Below are 25,262 nucleotides of genomic sequence, written 5' to 3'. Positions count from 1 at the left end.
CCTGCCCCATCTTGCAAGTGCAGGCACCTCATCTACCGAGTGTTCCCTTATCCAGCTATACCACCTTCATGCTCAAACCAAGGCCATTGATGGCCTGACCATCAATGAGAGGGGTGGACCTGCAACTTCCATTTCGTTAACTACATTAGACCTTGAATGGGTTCACATCTGCCCCTATTAACTTCCTATAATCTGCCCCAAAGGGGTTTGGCGTAGTGGGATGAGGCCTAGGCTGCTAGGCTCAAACCCCATGGGCATCACCCTTTATACAAGCCGAACCACGGTGACTCCCTGGGAGCAAGGTGTAAGCCCACGTAGTTTTATGCTGCCAGGACAGCGACCGTGATTGCGTCTGTCAGATCCAGCATGACTAGGTCTCTGATCTTGTGGGTGGTTTCTCCTTTTAAATATAAAAGAAAGATCCTGCTAACTCAAGCACTGAGCCATTCTCATGTCTTGTAAGGGCCAGACTCCCTAAAGGTAATATGAATTGAGCAGGGATTGGTAATAAAAAGAACCCAAAAAACCAAGAAGCATAAGCCTTGAAAAGCAGATTAAAGGGCCCATGACACTGACAAGAGGAATACACTTCTTTAGAAATTGATACGGTCATCACTATGCCGGTGACCTAGCTGCTGCAATTGACTATATGGTATGCCACCGATCAAAAAGTATCCCATCCTTTGACATAGGATGGGTTTCACCCTATGTCGATCCCTGTCCAACTGAAGTATCTGGACCACTAGGGTCAGTGAAAATGTGGACCAATCTTAGCCGTTGATTAGAGGATTGAATGTATGATGAAACCCATTCTATGTCACATGATGGTATTAGTACTTGAGACGGACATGGTACAGTGAAGATGGACGTCTCTGTTTCATTCGTACGTGCAGCCATATTTGGATTGCTGGGATCTATTATTCAGTGTAAGCTTTTATTTGGTAATGAGTAATGAAAACTTATTAACTCATTTTGATCTACTAGAATTTCATCTGTTAAAGTAATCACAGGGCAGGAATCATCATTTGAAAGTACATATACTCAACTACCAAAGTACCAAACAACTACGTCAATTCCTTCAGCTGCTTCCCTATGCAAAATTTATGTGCATGATGCATTGAATTGCTTCTTTTTTATTCCAAAGGTTAAGTAATTCCTACTTAAATACTTAAAAAAATTATCATCTCAAATTTGAAAAGCAATATCATATAAAAATTAAGGGGAAGGACTAATAATTAAGAAGATCTCTACTAAGATAAGACCACATGTACGGTGCCATAATTAGGGGTGTCAATGGGGTCGGTATGACCTGATCCCGACCCATATCGGATTTGGCAGGGTCAGGGTGCAGTAACAAAGGAAGGGGTATAATTAACTATTCGGGTTGAACCCACGAGTACGATTTATAAAATTTTATACCAAACCTGGATTCGACCTGAGTTCTGATTAATATCCACAAATTTTTAATGACAAAAGCTTTAAAAAATATTATTTTATTGGGTATGGATCGGGTCTGGTTTATGTAATCTTTATCGGACCCAAGTCTGATTTTCTTATGAAAGATCTGTCAGATCCAAATCCGATACCGACACCTCCCAGTCCAATCCAGGTCTGAACCCACCTATTTTGAGAGGTCAGACCCATTGACACCCCTAACCATAAGGCTAGGGTTACGTGCCTTAATCTAAACCATGGTAATAGCATAGGAGGAATGTCCCTCATATCTCCAAAGTTAAAGAGGAAAACTGTAAAAGTGGCCAACAAAGTGTTGCAGGCATCTGCCGATATATTCTTTTTTTTTTTGTGGGGGGGGGTGGGGGGTGGAGGAAGTTTCTGCCTATATCAAATGTCCAATGAGCATTTTTCTTTAAAAAAAGAGTTCCATGTACTTTTTTTGTTATTATTTTAGGCTTTCTTTCAACTGACATTTGCTTTAGCCTCCATCATAAAGATGTCATTGCACTAGTCTCTCTCTCTCTCTCTCTCTCTCTCTCTCTCTCTCTCTCTCTCTCTCTATATATATATATATATATATATATATATATATATATATATATATATATATATATATATATATATATATATATATGGTGCTCCTAGGTTCTTTAAGGCCATATTTATTAATGATATTTCCTTTCTTTTTGTGCTTTTCTGCGTATACTGCATCATTGGTGACCATTGGATTTTGCAATATGAGCCTACATGGGAGATGCACTTGTTTCATGCACTCCATGGTCCTCACATGCATTCAAAGCACATGTGTGAGTGTGGCGATCAGAACAACTCATTGCCAGAGTTCCTTGCAAATGACTCGATTCATGGCATGATTGGACTGAGTTACTTGGTTGGATCTGTGATGCACCCACTGAACTGTATCCGGGACGGTCCACCAAAAAGAAGGGCAAGAAGGTGAAAAGTTGTTGAGGCTCCGTGATCCATTTGGATCTAAGTTATTAGATGCTAATTTCATTATTTATTGTGTTTGGGATTATCATCGGAACTTTGGATCTATCCAAGATCCTTTTTAGGTTAGGGTTTCTTGGTTTTCTCTTATAATTAAACTTTGTAGGGATCCCCTAGGGGATGGTTGATGAAGAATTGATATTTTCTTTGATTAATGCTGTATATTTTTCCTAGATTTTTATGGTAAGCCTAGAATAGAATAGGGAGTAGGAGATAACGATAGCTTCATCTTTGTACCACTTACATGGTATAATAATTTGATCTGAACCAATTCATTTTGGCCAAAACTATATCCATCCATTGTAAAAAAAAAGGGATGATGTAGCTTATTTATTACTCCGTAAGTCTCAACCAAATATTTGGACAGAGCTATATGCTTTTTGCACGTTTATATCACTACAATTTGGTCCACCTACTTTACATCCTCTTGAAAAATTGGTCCATGTAATGCTACTATTTATGAGTGGTTAGACTATCACAATCCGTATCACACAGGGCCTACCAACTCAAAACTTTCAGCCTTATATTATATCTAGCTGGACCAAAGCATGCTTACAATTATACAAGATCTAGCAACAAAATTCTAGATCTAATCACCCAGATGTGTTTAACATGATTTATTTACTAAGTTAGGAGGTTTATCATGTCTACTAAACCACCAGATTCAAGAAAAGTTCTCAACTCACAATTCACAAAGATAAAGATGTAGGTTTCAGAGGTGGGCTACGTAAGGCAGGGTGGTCTTGGGGCCCCACCCGGGGTTTTTCCTAGCTTCGGTGAGGATTCCTCGTCATAAAAATAAATAAATCACAAAGATAATGATAGCTTCCAGATAGTATAAAAATCATGTTAGAAATGCATGCCAAACATGATTAAGGGTTAGATTTTGCTTTTGGAGATCAAACCTATGTAAATCAAGTATATTCAATATATAAACTATGATGGTTGATAACCATAATTATATATACATGTGTGTGTGTGTGTGTGTGGAGGGGGGAGGGAGAAAGTACGATCTAAACCGAAAGCGATCTCCCAATTGGAAGTTTATATGAATGAATGAGGTGTGGGGTTGGTCGATTATTGTGCTACACCGTTTTATCTCTAATATGATACCGACAACGATACAACCAAACCTAATAAATACGAAGGCTCCCACAAAACGATAAGCTGCCGACACTCTTAAGAAACTGACTTGTAGCTATGTGGGCCAAAAAAAATTTAACTTAAAAGTTGGCCAATAAAATAAACTTATCACAGTCAACCTATGATTGCCAAACACAATAACAAATTTCATAAAAAAAATGATAATAATAACAATATTATTATTATTATTATTATTATTATTATTAATTTTAGTACTAACAAAAACAAAGAGAAATTAAAAAAGATTGCCACCCTCATCCCATGTGATGTGGTGCAGCAGACAAACATTTCCATGGTAGAGAGGGAACAATATAATAATAAAGCAAAAGAGCCAAGCAGTGCTACCATGTATGTGTATATATCCCCCCTAACAGGTGGAAGCGACGGTGGTGAGGCCCACACTTTGCACCATACCTTGTTAATTATTATTATTATTTTACTATGAGGAACCACCCAAGGCGCAGAGACCTAGCAGCGCTGGCTCAGCCTACCGTACTTACTGTCATTGTCCTGTCAGCGTTAAACTTCGAAAGCTTATCCCTCAACCCTAAGGAGTCGCCAAGTTTTGGCTTCCTCAGAGGGTGACGCTAGTGAGATTTGAACCTAGACTGTCCTTCAAACGGCTTATGTCCATCCCACTATGCCAAACCCCGTAGGTCTAATTATTTCTTTTTTATCACATATGCATATGGTAAATTGAATGAGTATGTTATTTCCTTTCTTTCAATGAGCCGGTAGCTTGCCTATAAAAAAATTGAATGATATACACCAAAAGGAAATTATCCTTTGGTTAAGGGAGAAATCCATACATATAATAAATCGAATGAGACTCTCTCTCTCTCTCTCTCTCTCTCTCTCTCTCTCTCTCTCTCTCTCTCAAAGTGGCCATTGATATGGTTCATGTGAGAGGGATTTGTGGGTGCAATTAGGGGTCAGAATTCGTTGGTATTCTTTCAGTTATCATGTGGCAAGATCAGCACCCCAAAAGTAGAATCTAATAATTTAATCCCAGTGAGACTTTAACTCCTTGATAAAAAAAAGGCTAGAAATTTGGCATAGGACCTTTTTTTTTTAATATATCGAGGATGTTGCATATTGTCAGTGACTGAGGGGTCTGTGGTTCAAATCCCACAAGGGATATCACTAGCTTCCCTATTACAAAAGTACGTAGCATAAAGAAGGAAAAAAAAAGTTACAATCAGAAGCATGATTATGAGTCCAATAAATGCAAAAGCAAAAATTTCCATATCCCCAAGGACAAGCATTTCTTCATCTTTTAGAGAGCATGGAACCCTCTGAATTTTGACGTATTCACTTCTCAGGAATTTTTTATCAGCCCACTTCTTTTAATTAAATCACTCATTCTGATACAGATCAAAAATGCCATGGTGACTGGCTTTTCCATGAACTACAAACAGATGGATCCAAATCGTGGTCTCCGCCGTTGATCCAAACAGATGGATCCAAATCAACCGTATGTATGATGGTCTACTGAATAAACACCGACAACATGGAAAGGAAGAAACTGGAAATGTGGTTATTAACAAGGGCCTACGAGAGAGAAGAGGACTATACTGTACCCTTAGATTTTATGTACAAGTTTTCCTGCACAAACACTCTGAATCACATCAATTCCCTCTTTTAACTCACATCACACTGTCGTAAAACGCTAAAAACAGTTGTGATTCCACGAAAGAGAAAGTTAAAGAAAGGTGAAAGGCAAGCAGATAAACTTGCCTTCTAGATCGGCTTTGATTTTTTGAATGTGGCGTCCATCCAACCGATTGGTCCACACGGGCCCCACCCTCTCTCCCTTCCCCTCCTATAAATTATGCTCCCGACTAGTAAACTCTTTAGAAATCCCCAAAACCCAATTTGAGGATTTCAAAGGGGTTGCTGAATCCAAGACTCTGATTCAGCAAAACTCCCTCCCCCAAGTGCGGAAACTCGATAATATTACCCACATTCGCCATTTTTTATTCATCTAGATCAGGAAGGAGATCAGTTCCCCACTTCTCTCTCTTCCTCCCCAGGTGGGAATTGTTGGTAATCAGAATTGCTAGTTTTGGTTCAGCTCCATCTCAGTAGTACTGGCAGAATCCAGTGGTGTATCCGCATCCGAGACAGCTTGAAGACTTTCTCTCTCTTCAATTTCTCATTGGTTTCTAGAGAGAGAAACAAGCCAAGGCTCTCCTCTCTCACTCTCCTCCCGCCGGTTTCTAGGGAGAGAACCAAGGTACTAAGCTTTTTTTTCTCTCCTCCCCATTGGTTCTTAGAGAGAACAAGTAGATGTTTTCTTTCTCTCTCCTCCCCGCTGATTTTTAGAGAGAGAAACAAGGAAAAAACGCTTTGTTTCCCCCCCCCCCCCCACTACTTTCTAGAGAGAGAAACAAGGTCAGAAAGGCTAGTCTCTCTATCTCTCTTCATCACCCGCTTCAAGAGAGAAACAAGGTCATAAGGGCAGTTTCACTCTCCTCTTCCCTTTCTTTTCTAGAGACAGCAGAGGCAGGCCGGCACAAAAAATGGGGTCGTCATCCGCCGCGATCGACGCCGCGAGCAAGGGCGCGAAGCTGGAGCGCTACAACAGCTACCTCCGCCGGATCAGCACCACCAAGATGATCGCCACCTCCTCCAAGCTCCTCTTCCGCGCCAGCCTCCTCATCGCCCTCCTCCTCGTCCTCTTCATTACCCTCTCTCCCACCACCACCACCACCACCGCCTCCACCGACCCCCTCCACCGCCGCTCCCTCTTCTCCTCCCCCTGGGGCGGCTCCCAATGGGAGAAACAGGTCCGGACCTCCTGCACAGTCCGCCGCCCGGGCGGCCACTCCGTCCTCGTCACAGGCGCCGCTGGCTTCGTCGGCTCCCACCTCTCCCTCGCCCTCAAGAAGCGCGGCGACGGCGTCCTCGGCCTCGATAACTTCAACGACTACTACGACCCCTCCCTCAAGCGATCCCGCCAGGCCCTCCTCGCCAAGCACGGCGTCTTCGTGGTCGAGGCGGATATCAACGAAGGCTACGTCCTCGAGAAGCTCTTCGACGTCGTCCCCTTCACCCACGTCGTCCACCTCGCCGCTCAGGCCGGCGTCCGCTACGCCATGCAGAACCCCTCCTCCTACGTACACAGCAACATCGCCGGCCTCGTCACCCTATTTGAAACGGTAAAATCTGCCAACCCCCAGCCTTCCGTGATCTGGGCATCCTCCAGTTCGGTCTACGGCCTCAACACGGAGAACCCCTTCTCCGAGGAGCACCGCACAGACCGTCCTGCTAGTCTATATGCGGCCACCAAAAAAGCTGGTGAAGAAATTGCACACACGTATAACCATATCTACGGCCTTTCCATCACAGGCCTCCGTTTCTTCACTGTCTACGGGCCCTGGGGACGCCCCGACATGGCCTACTTCTTCTTCACAAAGGACATTCTTAGGCGCAAACCCATCGACATATTCACCGGCCCGGACGGTAAAGATGTAGCCAGAGACTTCACTTATATCGACGATGTGGTGAAGGGCTGCATTGGTGCGATCGATACGGCGCAGAAGAGCACGGGGAGCGGAGGGAAGAAGAGCGGGCCGGCGCAGCTGAGGATCTACAATCTGGGGAATACTTCTCCTGTATCGGTGCACAAGTTGGTGGCCATACTGGAGGGGCTGTTGAATGTTAAGGCTAAGAAGAATGTGATCAAGATGCCTAGCAATGGGGACGTGCCCTTCACTCATGCTAATGTTAGCTTGGCTGAGAGAGACTTTGGGTACAAGCCCACTACCGATTTGGCCACGGGGTTGAGGAAGTTTGTCAAGTGGTATCTGAGCTACTATGGGATTGAGAGCAAGGGGAAGAGTGAAGGGTCTTCTGCATTGCTGTCACAAAGTTGAGTATCTCTTCTGTGGGGTTAAATTTGTATCGTGGGTACGTTAAAATTGTTGTAATGGTGCATGGTCTATAGTTCTTGTTTCAGTGTTTTTTTTGGTTGGTATAAATTATGGAGAAAATGGTTGGTGGAGAGATAAGGATGTCAGATGAGAGAGGAGGAAGGTGGTCACAGCTTATTTTACAATTTGTGGGCAGATTGTGAGGGTGAAAAGAAAATGTTTCGATGAAAATATAGGGTATGTTGGATGGTTTGTATGAACAAAAAAGGCGGAAACTGATTCTATTTGTTCAGTAACAACTACTGTACCAAGTTTAACGTTTGTTTAGATCGTAATCGATATTGTGTTCTAACTGTCGGTTGTTTGATGATAATGTGGAGACAACTTGAAAAGTATGGATAATGTTCAAATCCCTCGCACAGAGGCGTAGCTAGGGGGGGCAGGACTGGGCTCTGCCTCCTGAAACAGTTAGTTTTTTTTTTTTAAAAGCCCAGCCCTAGCCCAGCCCTGATTCCATATGAAATAGATTTTTATCCATTTTTTAGCCCAGCCCTGACTGCAGTAAATAATTTGATTTGTCCATATGAAATAGATTTTTATCCATTCTTTAGCCCAGCCCTGACTGCAGCAAATAGTTTGATTTGTCCATATGAAATATATTTTTATTAATAATTGTAGCTATTTTTTATTTTATCTCAAAAAAAAAAATTTCGGGGGCGCTGCCCCCAAACCCACGACTATCACACAATTTTTTTTTTCTACACCCCTGTTTCCCCCCCCCCCCCTCGCATGAATCCTAGCTACGCCCCTGCCTTCACAAACATTTTATCAAACACCTGTTCATTTTTCAGATACATATCCATGGCAGTCAACTCATCCATTTTTTCCCCAAACCCCAATTTGCTCCTCAACATCCAACCAAAAGCCATCTTCACCATAAAGGCTTCAAAACCCAAAAACCAAAAAAAAGAAGAAGAAAGAGCACACATCATTAAACCAAATTCAAAAGTAAACCATAACAAAAACTAACAATTTCTTCCTTTCCAATTTCAAAACATTCACGACAAAAAAGAAGAGAAAAACTCAACCCTCATCCATTTTCCCCATCACCCACAACGCAAAAACCCTCCTATAAACCATAATTTTCTCCCCCGACCATCCGACCAAAAATCACAGATCTTCATCATACAGGTTCCAAAAGCAAAAAGCAAAGGAAATGACCTACTTCTTGACCAGCTCATCGAGTATCACCTTGAGCAGCTTCTCCTTCGATTTGGAGAGGGTCTTGGGGTTGGTGATCTTGTGGAGCTTGGTGCCCATCCTCAGGACGTTCTCCTTCTTCCTCTTCTCGCTCTCCTCCCTCCACTTTCTCTTCTCCACCTAGTTCACTCGTATCTCCTCCAACTCGCTCATCCATTTTTTCCCAAACCCCACAAAGCAAAAACTCATGGTGGTGATGGTGGACGTTGTGATGGAAAAAATGGAAGGGACGGTGAAGTTGTCTATCCGGTGAATCTCCATTGAGCAAGGATGAGAGTTTCAGAGTTCTATCGGTAGTTGGTGGAGAAGTAGCTGATGGTGATGGTGGACGTTGGTGTCGATTATGAAAACGATATTTTTAAACCAAGAACTATGCACTAAATAATAATTTAAAACTAACTCTTGCACTCATTGCAAAGTATCAAGCGGATCGTCTCTTCAAAGAACGGACCTTAGGCAACACAATTCACAAAAGAACTTTATTTATTAATAACTGGAAAAGAAAAAAATAATTATGTTATTCTTAATTACAATGCTAATTAAAATAAAAAGAGACAAAAATAATAAAAACAACTATTCTATATTAAGCTGAGGGACCTCTAGCAAAAATCCAAGGAGCTTTAGAAAAATAGTATGACCACCTCAGCCCACCATCTCCTTGTTCTAACGCAGATATAAAGGACCTGTAAGATAAAAATAAAGAAAAACTATATTATCTTATTCTAGACAGTTAATGAAATAAATATCAAATAAAGGAACAAATTAAATTTGACTACACAATATAAATAACTAAATTAAAAAGAACATGCAAGAACTAATGCAATTAACTAATCAAGAACTCACTAACTAACTTAACATGAAATTATCAAGAAACTAATTGACTAACTAAAATATCAAGAAAGCAATAACTACCCGAAATTCAAGAATTGAAACTGACATAAATTTAATCAAAGAAAATGAGTAACTAACTAACAAACTAATAATCTAACAACTATGTTGTACGAAATCTAAATCTAAAACTAATAACAAACTGGAACAATAATAAAAACTAAGCTAACTAATTAACAATGAATAAAAATAAAGAATTGGTAACTAATATTTAACTAACTATGCAAGATAAAAATTAAAATCTGAACTAAAACTAAATAACATGAATAAAGTAAAACTAATTTCACTAAAGACTTAAAATTAACATTACCTACAGAAAACTACAATTAATCTAAGAATGAAAATAAAGTTTACTATGCTATTTAAAGGAAAAATGATAATCAAGTAAAAGAAGAAAAATTGGCTAAACTAATTTAACTAATCTATTTTAACCATTCTACTAATCTAATTTTTAATTAGTCTAATCTAATCTAATGATGTTAAACAAAATATAATGCTAATCTAATTAGTCTAAAAAAATACAATTTGACGTGAAAGTAAAATACGAATTAAACAGAAATTGTGATTTGCTAAATTCGACTAAAACTTAAATTTCCAAAATACACAACAATAACTAACAATAAATTAATGTACTATTTAACTAAATACTAGAATTGAATTTTGGAATTAAAAGAACAAATAACTAATGAATGAACGAAATAAAATTAATTATCCTATTCGTCTGAAATAAAACAAAACAAATTAACATAATCTATCGATTATTTAATCTAGGCTATTTAATAAAATAGCTAATTAACGACAATGAGAATAATAAAACTAATATAAAACATGATTTAACAAAATGGAAATTAACCTACTAAACAAGAATAAATAAATAAAAATTAGATCTAACAATACGATATTAAGAAAAAGAATAAAAAATTAAAAGAACCCTAATCGGCTAATATAAAATATTCTAATGAATTAAATCTAACCTAAATACCAAATATAAAAACCTAATCTAAATTAAATAAATCTAAACCTAAACCTAAACTGAACTAAAAATAACATGAATAATAAAAAAAAATATACATATACATAAATAATATGATAGCCTTTCATAACTTTGCATGCATAGCATCAAATACAATTAAGCATTCACACATGTCATATTGTGCAAACTTAGATATCTGTTAACCCAATTTTGGAAACCCATCAAAAATTACATAAACCAAATTACACCCTTCTAATTTTACTGTGAATGTTCATATGTCTCAAAAAAACAGTCCAAGAAACAAAACTAAAAATTTTGTTATAATAAAATCAGGAAACTTTTGAGACTAAACCCTATTAAAGAAAAATATAAGACAAATTTTGTTATTTGCAGAAATTTTTTCCCAGTTTAGGAAAGTTCTCTAAACCTACAGAGAAATCTTTTCACAAAACTGTTTTTATAGAATCACCTTATATATGTGAGCTTTCACCCAAATTTTTCTTGATTTATTTTGATCAATATTAGTTAGGTCTTTACAACCATCAAATCGTGGGTCGAAACAGTCCTGCAGACAGAGCAGAAAACATGTTCTCTATTGCAATAGATGTTTTGGCATAATACTGATTCAAACAAAGCAAAATAAGACTCTAAATTCAAGTCCTAGATGTGCAGAACACTCAAATATTTTTATTTTAATTTATTAGCTTTGTTTTCATTAAGATATCATTTTTTTCTAAAATAGGTAAGGATAAAAAATGAGGACAAAAAAGCCAAGATTCAAACTTATGCAAGATCCATAAAGAAAGAACAAGATTCAAGGTAAAATTTTATACAATCACGTTTTTTTATGCTCTAAATATATTTACATCATTATACAATATATATTTACTCAGATTCATGCTAATCTTGCTAAAACAATAACATGCATCATTCAAGAATCACAAATCCATCAAAAAATATCTCAAACAAGCTTATATCTATGCAAGAAACATACAAAATCCTAAACAATCATGAAATATTAAATCTTTATGCAATAACATATTGTTTAATCATGCTAAACATGTAATAACCTACCCTATATGCTCAGATCATCTTTATTTAACAAAAATATCTAAAACCCTACATTCGGGGATCGGTTCTTAAACCAGTTTCAAATTTATGAAAAGTTTAACTTTGCCCGACTGTTACAAAGGTTATAGAAATTTTTCTGTTTGGTTGTCAGAACTAAAAAAAAAATAGTTTGTATAAAATTTTGTGAGCTTTTCAATGCTGCCAACTATTCATAAAAACTCATTCGTATGATGAAATTGTGAATATTTTGGTGCAGACCTACACTTTTATGTTCTTACTATCACAGATCTGTGCTTAGTCTATGAACAGAGCCTAAATTTTCATAGTAGATGAAAAATTTTGTTAGATTTTACCTCTCATTAAAACAGCAATATGTAACCATTTTTTTTGAGAAATGCAAAAACATAAAACAAGTGTTTTCTCGTGAAAACAGCCATATAAATCATTCAAATTTTTACATAACATCAATATGAACATGATCTACTAATCCAAATCAAAATATACAGAAAAATAACCATGTAACATGTGTATTTTATAATTTTTATGATTTTATTTTTTTAAGAAAATTGAATTTACGAGAAAATAATTTTTATAGAAGTTTTCTTTTCAAAACTCCTTTGTATCACATGCATAGACAACCCTAAGCCAAACCTATGTGTCGGAGGCATGGTTTAAGGTCAATACTTATGAAAAATTGAAAGAATTCATACCCACAAATTCTACATTATGTGTAGAGTATAAAACTCTCTACTTTAATCGGGTTCTCAAACGTAGATCGGCCTTGAACTCCCATCTTCAAACCTTAGAGGAGCTTCAATGGTTGCTGGTAAAGCTCCAAGAAAGAAGAAAGATAGAAGAGAAAGAAGAGGAAGATAGAAAATTCTAATGAGAATATGAGAGGGGGAGAGAACTAATACTGTTAATTCTCCTTATGATGGACTCTATTTATAGATGGTCTTAAACAAGAGTCTCATCTCCAATATAAAAGGTTAATATCTATTAATATATTTTAATAATAAAATAATTAAATAAATTATAAGTCCTAACTTATTAAAATTTAAAATTAATTAAGCTAGAGAAGAAAAGTATAGATTTTTTACCCTGGTAGGGCTCTAGTGACATGGTAACCTTATAGGAGGCCTACAGACCCAAAGACTTATCAGAATTCGACGTTTAAATAGTTGATTTGATAGACCTCAAAACATAGATCATTGTGGTGGTCTTGGATTTAATCATACGCATATAGATTGGTTAAAAAAATTTAGTCAACATTGAAGAATATTAATTTTTGAACTACAATTAGGCATGAACTTCAGTCGATAATAAAATAATCAAATCAATACCAATTTAAGCGTGTAAATAATCGATTTTGATGCCCTTGAAATGAGAAATGTTAAGGTCAACTCTGATTTAATAGATAAGCCACTTATCAGCCAAAATTTTTGTCAAAACAATAATGATAATTTTTGGAGCGTCCAACCCTATGGGTCCAATTCAATGATAGATGATTCAAAATATCCTAAATTATATTCAATCTAATCTATCCCTAAATTGATCTAAATATTATAGATTATATCCAACTTAATTGGGTTTGATCCAAATATTATTAGTCAAATTTACTACCTAATTTAAGGTTCAAATCTATATAAATTTTTTATTTATGATTAAATTTTAATTTTATGCCTAATTAAATTAAAATTCAATTCTTTACAAATTCAAATATGAAATTAAATAAACATTAACTGACTCGAAATTAAGCTTAAATGTAAATAGATTTCATCTATAAAATTTTTAATTTCTATGTATTTAAATTATTTATTTTAAATATTCCTTAAGAGGTTAATTCAAAATTTTCAGAAATAATTTTTGAAAAATTGAAACTCAATAGGATCGATTAGACCTTTGGGCATGTAGGGGTGTTTCTTACACTTAAAAATTTTTGTCTAAGCCCTACATATTGTATATTGAGTGCAAATTATCATTATCTAGACTATTTAATTCTAAAAATGATGTTTTCTTAAAAATGAACTTCGAAAGTGATATCTACTAGGGTCGGCAGGACCCAGTGTCATTTTGAGTGTTTTATTTTTTTTTTTGTAGGTTAGATTTCAAACTCATAAAACTAAATTCGAATTTATTAGATTTACATTACATATATATCTAGTTATCCTAAATTTGTCTGAAATCATATTCAACTTTATTTCGTTGAAATTTACCAGTTATTTTATTAAATTCTGATCTTTTTTATAAATTCAATTCTGAATGCGAATTTCATAAAAATCAACTCGAATCAACTTTAAATTTTTATACAATATTTCTTATAATTTCTCTTTGGCTAATTTATATTTTTATACTTTTTTCTTGTAAAAATTATTATTTATTTATTAAAAATACCCTAACGAATCACATGTATTACTTCTGAACTAAATTTAAAATTATAGATTTAATTTCAACAAAAATATAATTTATTATATATTTTAAACTTGAATTAACATTCAATTAAGTTTTAATTTAGATTTGAATCAAACTCAAACCTAATTATAATTTTTGAAACATATTTATTAAATCTAAATTCAAATCCAAATCCGATTAAAAATTGAAACCCTGATTCAGATTAAATTTTCTACTAAAAATTTATTCTGAATCCTAATAAATGTTCGAATTATAAATTAATTTTCATCTTAATCTCAAATAATATTTTTAGTCTTAATTCAATGTTATTTCTCATAAAATATTAAAAATTTATGGGTTTTATTGAAAGGAAGATGAGAGAGGAGGAAATCCTAGAACAAAAAATGGAGAGAGAAAGGGGAGTTGGCGCTGATATTAATCAAAGCCTTTACTGGCGCAAGTGCGATCTACACCAGAAAAAAATTATTTTCTTTGATGTAAGTGTGACCTACGCCAAAAAAAGATAACTTTTACTGGAGTACATATAAGCTGCACTAGAAAAAGTTTCCTAAACTTGTGTAATTTCCAGTTGTGCCAGTGAAACATCAGTAAAATGTTGTGCACCAGTAAAAAGTACTATATATATATAATGATTCCTTACCATGATACCATACGGTGGTCCACACTCTTGTTTGCATTGATCTAGTCACCAAATGGCAAATCTAACCATAAAGGTGTATTTAGTATATTAGAAGGTGTTATCGTGTTTAATATACGATAAGATTCTATTTTTGAGACTGTGAAAATCAACGGCTTACAAAATAAGGGTAATTTAAAATGGTATAAAACATTATATTTGAGTCAACTTTAACACACATGAATACAATAAATAGAATATGTTGAACATGATCCAATGATATGATTTTGCTTTTGGAGATTAGATCTATGTAAATCAAGTGTATACCATCATAAGTTATGGTGGTACAACACTATCATATATGCACCCATATATATATATATATATATATATATATATAAATTTTTACACATTTGAGGATCTTTACATTTGAATCATATAAAGTTGTTTTAATTCATTTTGTTTATTTTTCTCCTTTATTTCTGGCAAGAACAATAACCCTTTTTCTCTATAAAACCCTCAAGATTTTTTTCTCTCCTTCAACGATTCTTGTGAATTTTTTTGTTGTATTTCGATGAGGTTGTAGTATCCTTCGCATGGACTCACAAGTTAAGTTGAAAGGTGAGTTTCATACAAACTATATATATATATATATATATATATATATATATATATATATATATATATATATATATATATATATATATATATATATATATATATATAAACACCTAAAATTGTACCTTTGAGTCCAATGGCATAGCAAAGTCTTTGCATATCATTAGTACCGACATGCCTAACTTGGTGCCGAGCACATTCAAATGCTAGGTCAAAAGTTCTCACTACATTATTTATTTTGACTAAGATCACGGTTGCTAGAGACATCTAGAACAGAGAGAATTGTTGAGCTGCACATTCTTGTTTTCATATATTCTTCAAGGAAAAGGAGCACCAAGCCAAGTCGTGCCACCAAGGCCGTGGATGCTTTCACTCGGAAAAGTGTAGGTGTCCAACTTCGTAGGCGGCTTGACTTTGAGGGAGTACATTTGTCCTCTCCCTTTTTTTCTTGTTTAGTTTATGAGGACAGGTTAGGACGCTTGCCATGATAGAAAGTCCTGCCAAGCTAAGGCTGCCGTGCTGCTTCGGCTCTGTGACAAGGGAAGTATACGCCTGTATTTAATTCATGAAGTCATTCATGTCTTAATGTGACTCACCGAGTCAGGTGTGTGGAACCCTTGTAGGCTTGTGCCCCTTTTTTTATGTGGCCATTTTAACCAAGCATGAGGCCTAGAAGATTTTTATGATGAATGGAAGGGTCCCCCTAGCTTAAATAATTGAATGGTGTCCATCTTTTGGTTTGGGGGGCATAGAGGGATGCAGATTTTTAGATTATTTTTATTTGTTAATTGGGTGGCTTGACTAAGAACTGACCCTCGGATCATCATCACCATCCACATGGTCGAATTGGTAAGAGGGTGTGCCCAAATGTACAAGCAATGGAACGTTGTGATGCTCCCACCGGCTAGGGATGGCAGTGGACCGGGGGACAATGGGGCTCTGCCCCGGGGATGAAAGGCATGAAACGGGGATGGAGGCAGGGATGAAGGTTAAAATCTATCTCCGTGCGGGGATGGAGGCGGGGATGAACTTACGCTTTTCACCGCCCCACCCCGCCCCGTCCCCGTCCCAATCCCCACCTATCCCTGTCCCACCCTGTCCCCAATCCTTTAAGGGATGACTATAAACTAAGGGGAAATGGGGCCCCGCCCCGCCTCACCCCCGTTTGAACCAGGGATGGAGGACATGAAACGGGGATGGAGGTGGGGGTGGAGGTTAAAATCCATCCCCATGCGGGGATGGAGGTTCGGATTTTGAAATGGGGTGGAGGTGGAGACCTTGTCCCCCGCCCCGGTCCACTGCCATCCCTACCACCGGCTGCCCACTGCCTCACATGTATCAAGATAAAAATAAAATGTTTGGACAAACCATTAAGATGTGAAAAGAACAGGTGCAATATGATTGCATAAATATTTGTGCATTAAGCACCTGATCACCTAGGCCTATCAGTTGTAGGACCCAAAGCCTGATGAAGGGCAATCAGGTGCTTAATGCACAAATTTAGTGTCCTGTGATAGCACCTGATCCGGACTCAATTAAGATTATTAAAAAAAAAACTGCCATATTGACGGGTCTGGATCTGGTGCAATCACATGGCATAAATTTTGTGCATTAAGCACCTGATCGCCCTTCATCGAGGGTGTTCAGGTGCTTAATGCATAAATAAGGGCCATCAGGTGCTTAATACACAAATATTTGTGCAATCATATTGCACCTGATCTTTTCAGCATATTGACCGGCGGCCTACAGCAAAACCAACACATCACTTTTCAATATTCTGGTCAGGCAATAAGCACCACAAATAAATAAACTTTCTCTCTCTCTCTCTCTGCTTAAGCAATCAAGCACCACAAATGCTGGAGTACCAATCTCATCATTTGACATAAGGGTTTCATCCTACATTGAATCATAACCATCCAATCAACGGCTAAATTTGGTCCACATTTTTACCTGGATATGGACTGATCCTACCCGTCCAAATGCTTCAGCTGGACGGCTAAGATATGCTGAAGGATGGGATCCTTTTTTCAAATACTTTCACGAATATGGGAAACTTGGATCAAAATGCTACACGCAGTCTCTTACAACAGTACATCTGATAATCCCTTGACTTTCTTCTACCACAATAATAATATGGTACCATATCATTTCCAAATTAAACAATAATTTTGAGCCGTGCATATCGTGGGATGGATCCCGATATAGCTAGTGATGTCAATTGATCGGAATTTATCCTATATTTGACTGAATTTCATTCAGTTTGACAAAACTATATCTGATTATAATCATGCCGAAATGGATTTGATTTTTTACTACCAAATCCGATGAACAGTCGAGTTTGATGGATATTTGAATCTATTTACATCTAAAAAGGCAGATTTAATGTGAGCTTTTCATTATCCAAATCTTAATTCAAATTAGAATACATTTAGCCAATATCCGATTAGTTGGATATGGTATTGGCCACATCAAACTGTTTACATCCCTAATTATAGCAGATGCAATTATTTGGTTACTTTGTAATAATAAAATATTCTTGAACTTTATGATCTTTTATTTAGCTTAGTGGACATATTGTTGAACTTTATGGTATTAGCTTAGTTTTCTTCTTTTTGGTTTATCCTGAAAGTGTGTAGGCAATTAGGCCATCATCATGCGCGCATCCCACAACGGATTGGTTAAACTTGTGGAAAAGAGAGTTTGAAGTTCAGTGGAGGAGAAAAAATAGGAGTAATAAATTTTCAAAGGTCATAAATTTTTTTTATGATAAGGAATACTCACCGTGCCATATGTGGCACACTTATAAAAGCTATGGATACACTCGTGCACCAGTGGGGTTTGATCCAACGCCTTCATCTCAACACCCTCGTAACCATCCTGTTGGCAGGTGACCCCTGCAGTGGTCAAAGGTCATGTTTTCACTGGAACGTACTTACCAACAAGGCTGAAAATTTCAATGATACAAACGGGATTTAGAATCAATTATTGATGCAGAGATCTTTTTTCTGCAAGGGGATAGCAGTGCGAAAGATTAGATGAGATGTATGGTCTAATTTTAACAAGAGATTGGGCCCTCGATGACAACCCAAGTGGTAGCCCGTTTTCACTTTTCATGCCTGAACTATTGAAAGGTGCAGGAAAGGAATCAAACAAGAACCATGAGGTTGGCTGGTGAAGTAATAATGTTGCCTCCAACCACAGAAAACGTAATCACATGAGGCTCAAAGAAACTCTCTCTCTCTCTCTCTCTCTCTACATATATATATATATATATATATATATATATATATATATATATATATATATATATATATATATATATATATATATATATATATATATATATATATAAGATGGGCACAATGCTAAATGAAACATGCTGGATTTTAGGTGCTTTTTAGAAATTCTGACCGTACAAATGATCTATATGCTTGTTTTTATAAGAATCACTTCTTGGAGCATTTGATTCTTATGCATGGATAGGTTTTCATAAGGTTTCAAAAATCAATAGTCTACAACTTCTATAAATTTTTTAGATTCCAAATACCATTTTCATCCAAAAATGCATGATCTAAGTGTCAATTTCTAGTACCAACAAGGCTCTGCTAGTTTGGTAGGAACTGTCAGTGCCGATGCCCTTGTGTTGGGACGTTGCAAGTTCAAAACCCAATGGTACATTGTATAATTGGTGGGGGTCTGCCTAACCCCAACTTGCCTTATTTCTAGTAAATCAATCAAACACATTTATGAGGTCAGAATTTCAAAAAAAACTCCAAAAATCCAATAGCATATTTTAATTAGCACAGTGCCTATTCTTGTAGGTTTTCATGCTTCATCGCAAGTTCATTGTGTACAAGAAATCTCAAAATTAAGCCATGAAAATGACTAAGAATAAAATCAGAAGCATTTGATTGTGTAAAACTCAGATCGCATATCTGTCAATAGGCCATATGGCCCAGCGAAACAGATAATAAACTGATTTTAAAGGGTACAGTTTACCAAAATTCAAGTTAAAAGTCTTTTTTCTGAAGAACAAGTTTAACATAGCTTATAACTTTAAAGAAGGAATCATACCACCAAAACTGCAATATAGTTCTGTCCTATAATTACGCCCTTGGTGTTTTTTATTTTCGAGATAAACTGCAACATTAATTGAACCCTACCATGATCAGACTTCCACATCGAAACCCCACAGAATTTAGTAATTATGACCCTAGAAGAACTTACAGTTGCACACCGCTAAGGACCAAATCCCATCAATAATTTCAACACTTCTGACAAAGATCAAGTGCATATGAACATTCTTTTCCTTTAAGATGACTGAAATAAAATGAGGATCATCCAAACATCAAGTTACGAAACCCTGGATCATGACCATCACAATCATGAATGGATATGAGTATACTAATTATAAACCTGAAAACACGAGATATGGAAGATGGGCCTCCATTTAGGCTATGTTTAGGAGCCTTGAATATGCCATTGTGTTGCGGTTTCCGCCATGCTCCCATACTCTTGCTGTTTGGGAGAAATGGGGTTGCTGAAACAATGCATTGAGACTGGTGTTGGCAGGCCCAACACCACATTTCATCACCTTTCAAGAGGATTTTTTTTTGGCAACTCCATCTCTAAACATCACATTGGCAAAACGATATTTTGGCAACACACCGTGTTTCAATCCCATTGCAAGGCTCCAAACATAGCCTTAAAGTTTAACATGAATTGATTGATCTTGTAAGGACATTAATGTCACTTTGACAAGGAGTTAGCCTACTCCAGAGGAAGAACATCCACTTCTTTTTTTGTTCCCACCTCCTGAAGTCAACAAATGATGAACTTTGGAGTCATGGGTCAAGGATTTCCCCCAATATGGATAATCCCATCCCAATACAGCACATAAATGACTGGGTTAATACACAGAGAGGCCTGAAACATATGGAAATGTCACCATCCCATATTTTTCAAGGTGTAGTAGAGCTATGGGAAGGTCAGACAGTATAGATTATAGAACCTGAAAAAGATCAATGCTCCCATTTAAAGCTGCCGAATCCATCGAATGGAGGTCTCAATCATTTTTCTTTAACTTGTAGCATTACACGCTTATTAATCGTGAGTGCACTCATAGTACCCTTTCAGAAGCTGAAACTACCAAAAAGCACTTCTTAAGCTGAAACTACCAAAAAAAAGCATTTCTTTGGAAATGTAACATTACAACCGACACTGATTAAGCAACCCCTAAACAGCGAGAGTAACAATCACAAGGATTTCACTAGTGAGAACACCATGACTTCTAAACCAAATAAACACATCTAAACGCAAGGTCATCAGAAAAGTATAAACATCAGAAACCCTTGCCTGAATCTCCACCAAAATCACCATCACCCCGATAGCCACCCCCAAAACCGCCGGAACGGAAACCACCACTGGGTCTCTCATTGGCATAACTGACACGAATGTTCCGACCATGTAATTCCTGTGAAAAAAAACAAAGGATTTAACAAAACAATCTGCATAAAACCAAACACTCATATGCCTAAGTGATTCGTGAAAGGCTTACTTGACCATCCATGCTGGATAAAGCACTGCTTGCAGATTCATCACTATCAAAATTCACAAATCCAAAACCCCTTGACCTCCCGGTGTCTCTATCAGTGATTACCCTAGCTGAGACAAAATTTTAATGAATAGGTGAGTACCAAGTCAATAAAATTCTGTGTAAAATGATGGCCCCCATCAGAATTATTATAAAGTTCATTTACCTTAAGCGTCTGATACAAACCATTGCGATATAATGAAGACAAAAGAAGAAAGAAAGATTACATTTTGGACCCTCACATCTCATTCGGACGCACAGCAGCAACATTAAATTTTTAGCATAATAAAAAAACGAACCTTTGAAACCCCCTGATAATGATACTTTTACAGTAAATACATCCTCTTTAGCTGAGATAAAATGTCAATAGTAACATTGAACACATAACAAGCAACCAAAACTCACCCTCAGTGATATTTCCAAAACTTGTGAAGGCATCCTTCAGAGATTGGTCATCGGTTCCAAATGAAAGACCTAAATTACAAACAGAAACGTTAATTAATGGTAATCACACATAATTTGGATAACTAAAAGCACAACTAAATAGAAACTGAACAACATGTGAGTCTCAAAGCACCAAATATTCATATAGTATACCTCCAATAAAGAGTTTTGAAGACGCACAGCGTATGGCATTAAGCATAGACATCATCTGAATGGGTTCACAAGAAATTCCATTTCTGGATGCACCCTGCTTCATAAGGCCTCCAAATCTCCTCAAATATGCCATTTTGAGACTTGAAATGAACTAGAGAACAGAAGGCGATGCAAAGCATAAAACAAGAAAGTTAAACCAGAGAAGTACTTGAGGCATAATAAACAACCTACAAACTTTTTTCTATACTGGTTAATGCAAACTAGTAATATGTTTCCCACTCAGAGCTCGGAATGTACTTGGAAACTAGGATGTATACTGGGATTCTGGTAGCAGATACCTCTTTGGTGTTTCAAGTACCGAACATCAACACAGACTACTTTGATCCAATTCATTAGTGTTGATAGTCAATAGCATTGACAGACATGACGTTAATGGTACCACATTATGTCACGAAACTAGGACAAAGTTAGGCCTCATATAGTACAAAAATATGCAGTTCAGATAAAACAGATGCATACATGAAGCAACTTTGAAGACTCAAGGGAAGAAACATATGCAATCACAACAATGCTGCTAACAGGTCAGAACACTCAAAATCAAATTTTAGGTTTTCTCGCAACAGCAAAACACTGTCAAGCTTCCCTTCTAAATACTAAGCTATATACTGGTGACAAAGCACCACAATGATAGATGCCAAGTATATTTCCAAAGTTTGGCCAGAAGGCAATGGTTAGGAGCTTCAAAAGTGTTTGTAAGGACATGTTTTTTATAACTAACCCTTGACTGAGCGATGATCTATTCAGATGGATCTCATGCATTCTTGTAAGAGGAAAAAAGAAGGCTTATCACTACAATATAATGGGACGTTTTCACCCAGTGACTACTCATGGTGCTACTTTCAAAGCAGTTCCTTTTCTCATTCATAAATTTTGCATTATCGTATTCAACAAAAACCTTACCCAGAATAGAAAGAGAGATAGTGATAGAATCAAAACAAGATATTAGAAAAGTGGAAAAAAGGTAGAACTCTCAAATGTTTCCTTCTATATTTTCTGAAAATACGGATGGAGATGGTAGATGATGTGACACATTATCTAGTAAGTATATATATAGGGAGAAAGGGGATTGTGAAGCCCACTTTTTTTCGTTAGGACCCTCCAAAAATATAGTTGTAGGTGTTTTATGCTAAATCTGATATGCTACATGTGTTTACCAGTGTTCATTCAATAAAAAAACATGTTTTTTATTAAGAATCTTTAGACTCAGATGTGTATTTTAAAGACGTAAAAAAATCAATTGTTGATATTGTGCTAAAATTTGCTGATAAAATATTCACATTTTTACATCAAATTAATTTTATACAAAAACTTGCTTCTTAATAAATAAGCAATTATAAACACATGTAACAGTTCACATCTAGTACAAAACACCTAAAATCGTGATTTTTGGATGGTCCTGACAGTAAACCAAATGAAAAGGGGGTATATATGGGTTTTACGATCTATTTTTTTATTTTAAATTTTGAACTTACAGATGTGATCTAGGCACTCGATTTTATAGGGATCAGCTCTTGGAGCGTACTATTGTAACACATGGGTCCAAAATCTCTATAAATTTTCAAGGCTTCAAATATCATTTTTTTATCGAAAAAGCACAATCCGGGTGACAGTTCCTAATAAATCAACCATGATGAACACATATATGGTGTCCGAATTGTAAAAAGAGCACGGTAGCATGTTTTCATCACTATATATATAATAGTTGATATCAAAATGACTCAGAACAAGCCCTTCTCAATTTTCCCGAGGATGTTTTTGGATGCAAATACTTGTCCGTACATAATGCTGACATTTTAATACATAATTGAAACATTGATACTGAATGCTTCTGATCAAAATATTCTCTCATTTCTGACACATCAAAAGCACAAGAAAACTAAAAGAGCAAGCCAAAACAAACGTGGAACGAAAAAACTTCGGTAACAAATAACAAATCAAGCTAAGGACTCATTCCTTACAAAACTACTGATTCCAGATATACACAAGGTACTCTGGTTATAAAAACCATAGGCTTCCCATTCTCGTAGTCAAGAAAAAAACAAAAAAGAAAAAGATGAAGATCAGGACACCTACTTCAAAAAAATACAGAAATCTATTCATATAGAGCTCATTTTCAACACAAAAGGAGATTTAAAAACTAAAATAAAAAATGAAAAAAAATAAAGAAAGAGAAAGACGATCGTCACGAAGTAACTGTTACTATTACTACGATAGATCACAGAAACTAAACTTAAGAAGATGAAGTAAAGAAAAAAAAACAAAAGGAAAACCCGTTCTTTCGCTAATCATTTCGTCATTCTGTTCCTTCTCTAATACCAAACCAAGGCACGCAAATTTTCATCACTAAAACACGAATCACAGAAGATAAAAAATGAAGGGGGGCCGAAGAAGAAACGTACCTCAAAAACCTTAGTTTTTAGGGCGGAGCAGCAGAAGCGAGAAGGTTTAGGGTTTTGGAGAGGGAGAAATTAGGTTTAAGTTCTTCTGCGACTATTTATAGGTCCGGGAAAGTATCTCGAGATGGCTGATGAGGCGGAGGATGCTGGGTCCACCAACTCGAAAAAATTGGGCCTAGCAAGCGGGTCGAATTCCGACCTAATGATTCGAATTTGGATTTGGAGTAGGGGTGCAAACGGATTAGATTTGGGCTGGACCTTACCGAATCCGAATCCAAAACTGAATCGAATTTGATGATGTAAGGTTGAATCCAAATCTGAAATACACATGGTAATACTGGATCCGGGAAAAATAAAGCAAAAAACAAGCTATTTACATGTAAAAAAAAAATGCAATCAAGTAAGATTTTGATCCCGATAAATTCTAGATCCGACTTAAAATGCTGATCTGAATCCTACCATATTCGATCGAACAGATCCGAATGCACAATCGGATTTTACTTAAAAGATCCAAACCTGTAAATAACATGTCGGATTAGGATCGGGATATCCTATCATATCCAATCCGTTTGAAGCCCTAATTTGGAGTCAAATTGAAAACAAAGGTAATACAAAATATTAGCTAATCAGATATATTTTATATGTGTTTGGATTGGATTATCTGTCAGATTTTGATTCAGATGCGAAGCTGTATATGAAATCTGAATCTGATTGTTAATTGGATTTCACCTGCTTCATTGAATCTGAATAAACGGGTTCGGTTCAATCAGACATCCAGCAACCCAAACCCGATCAATTGGCAACCCTTTAGCTTAGCCTCCTAGGGTTTAAAGTGGGTCATACCTTTGAGAGACATTGTTGATCTTACTACGGGAAGGGCTCTTGGAGATAAGACTAAGAGCATAAACGGGTCGGATTCGGTCTGATATAACCGGTTTAAGTTCATCGGGTTTAGAGTCTGGCTTGGACTCGGAGAACTAGGGCCAGTAGAGAATATGTATCCGGTTAGAGTAGTATACACCTGATCAGATGTACTTATGCACCGGGTAGGCCTCTTGGAGGTAAGAACTTAAACAGGTCTGAATCGGATCCTGGCAGGGAAGTGCCAAAACCATTTAATATTGAATATGCCATCAGCAAGGTGGGCAAATTTTTTTCATGGATAAACCAGAACATGATAGGAGTTGATCCGAAAACATACTGACCCGAACTCATGACTCACATCTGAGTCTGAACCCAAGTACGCAAATAGGGTCCCTGTTTTGGTCCATATCTTCTGAAAGTATGTACCGAGATC

At 36.6% G+C, this 25,262-nt stretch overlaps 1 protein-coding gene and 1 pseudogene across 3 annotated transcripts; one reads left to right on the top strand and one right to left on the bottom strand.

The window, feature by feature from the left end:
* The first annotated feature begins 5,481 nt into the window (after positions 1-5,481).
* LOC149811552 (UDP-glucuronate 4-epimerase 6 pseudogene) lies at positions 5,482-7,773 on the top strand (annotated as a pseudogene). Of its 2 annotated transcripts, none has more exons than XR_016428482.1 (2): positions 5,482-5,842; positions 6,107-7,773. The product of XR_016428482.1 is annotated as a UDP-glucuronate 4-epimerase 6 pseudogene, transcript variant X2 (transcript). The 2 variants fall into 2 exon arrangements; XR_016428481.1 differs by having other exon boundaries at positions 6,103-7,773.
* Positions 7,774-20,487: 12,714 nt separating this feature from the next.
* On the bottom strand, positions 20,488-24,034 carry LOC149811551 (glycine-rich RNA-binding protein 2, mitochondrial-like). The gene is made up of 5 exons (XM_089993308.1): positions 23,969-24,034; positions 21,510-21,660; positions 21,318-21,386; positions 20,877-20,983; positions 20,488-20,792 (listed from the first exon to the last, which is right to left on the bottom strand). Exons 2-5 carry the CDS (start codon positions 21,640-21,642, stop codon positions 20,661-20,663), a joined length of 441 nt encoding a protein of 146 aa, XP_089849434.1. The 5' UTR covers positions 21,643-21,660; positions 23,969-24,034; the 3' UTR covers positions 20,488-20,660.
* Positions 24,035-25,262: the final 1,228 nt, after the last annotated feature.

Source organism: Nuphar pumila, chromosome 17, assembly GCF_984573655.1.
Source record: "Nuphar pumila chromosome 17, dmNupPumi1.hap1.1, whole genome shotgun sequence".
Lineage (NCBI taxonomy): Eukaryota > Viridiplantae > Streptophyta > Magnoliopsida > Nymphaeales > Nymphaeaceae > Nuphar > Nuphar pumila.
Note: the sequence above shows the minus strand (reverse complement) of the source record. Positions and strands in the feature narration are given on the sequence as shown.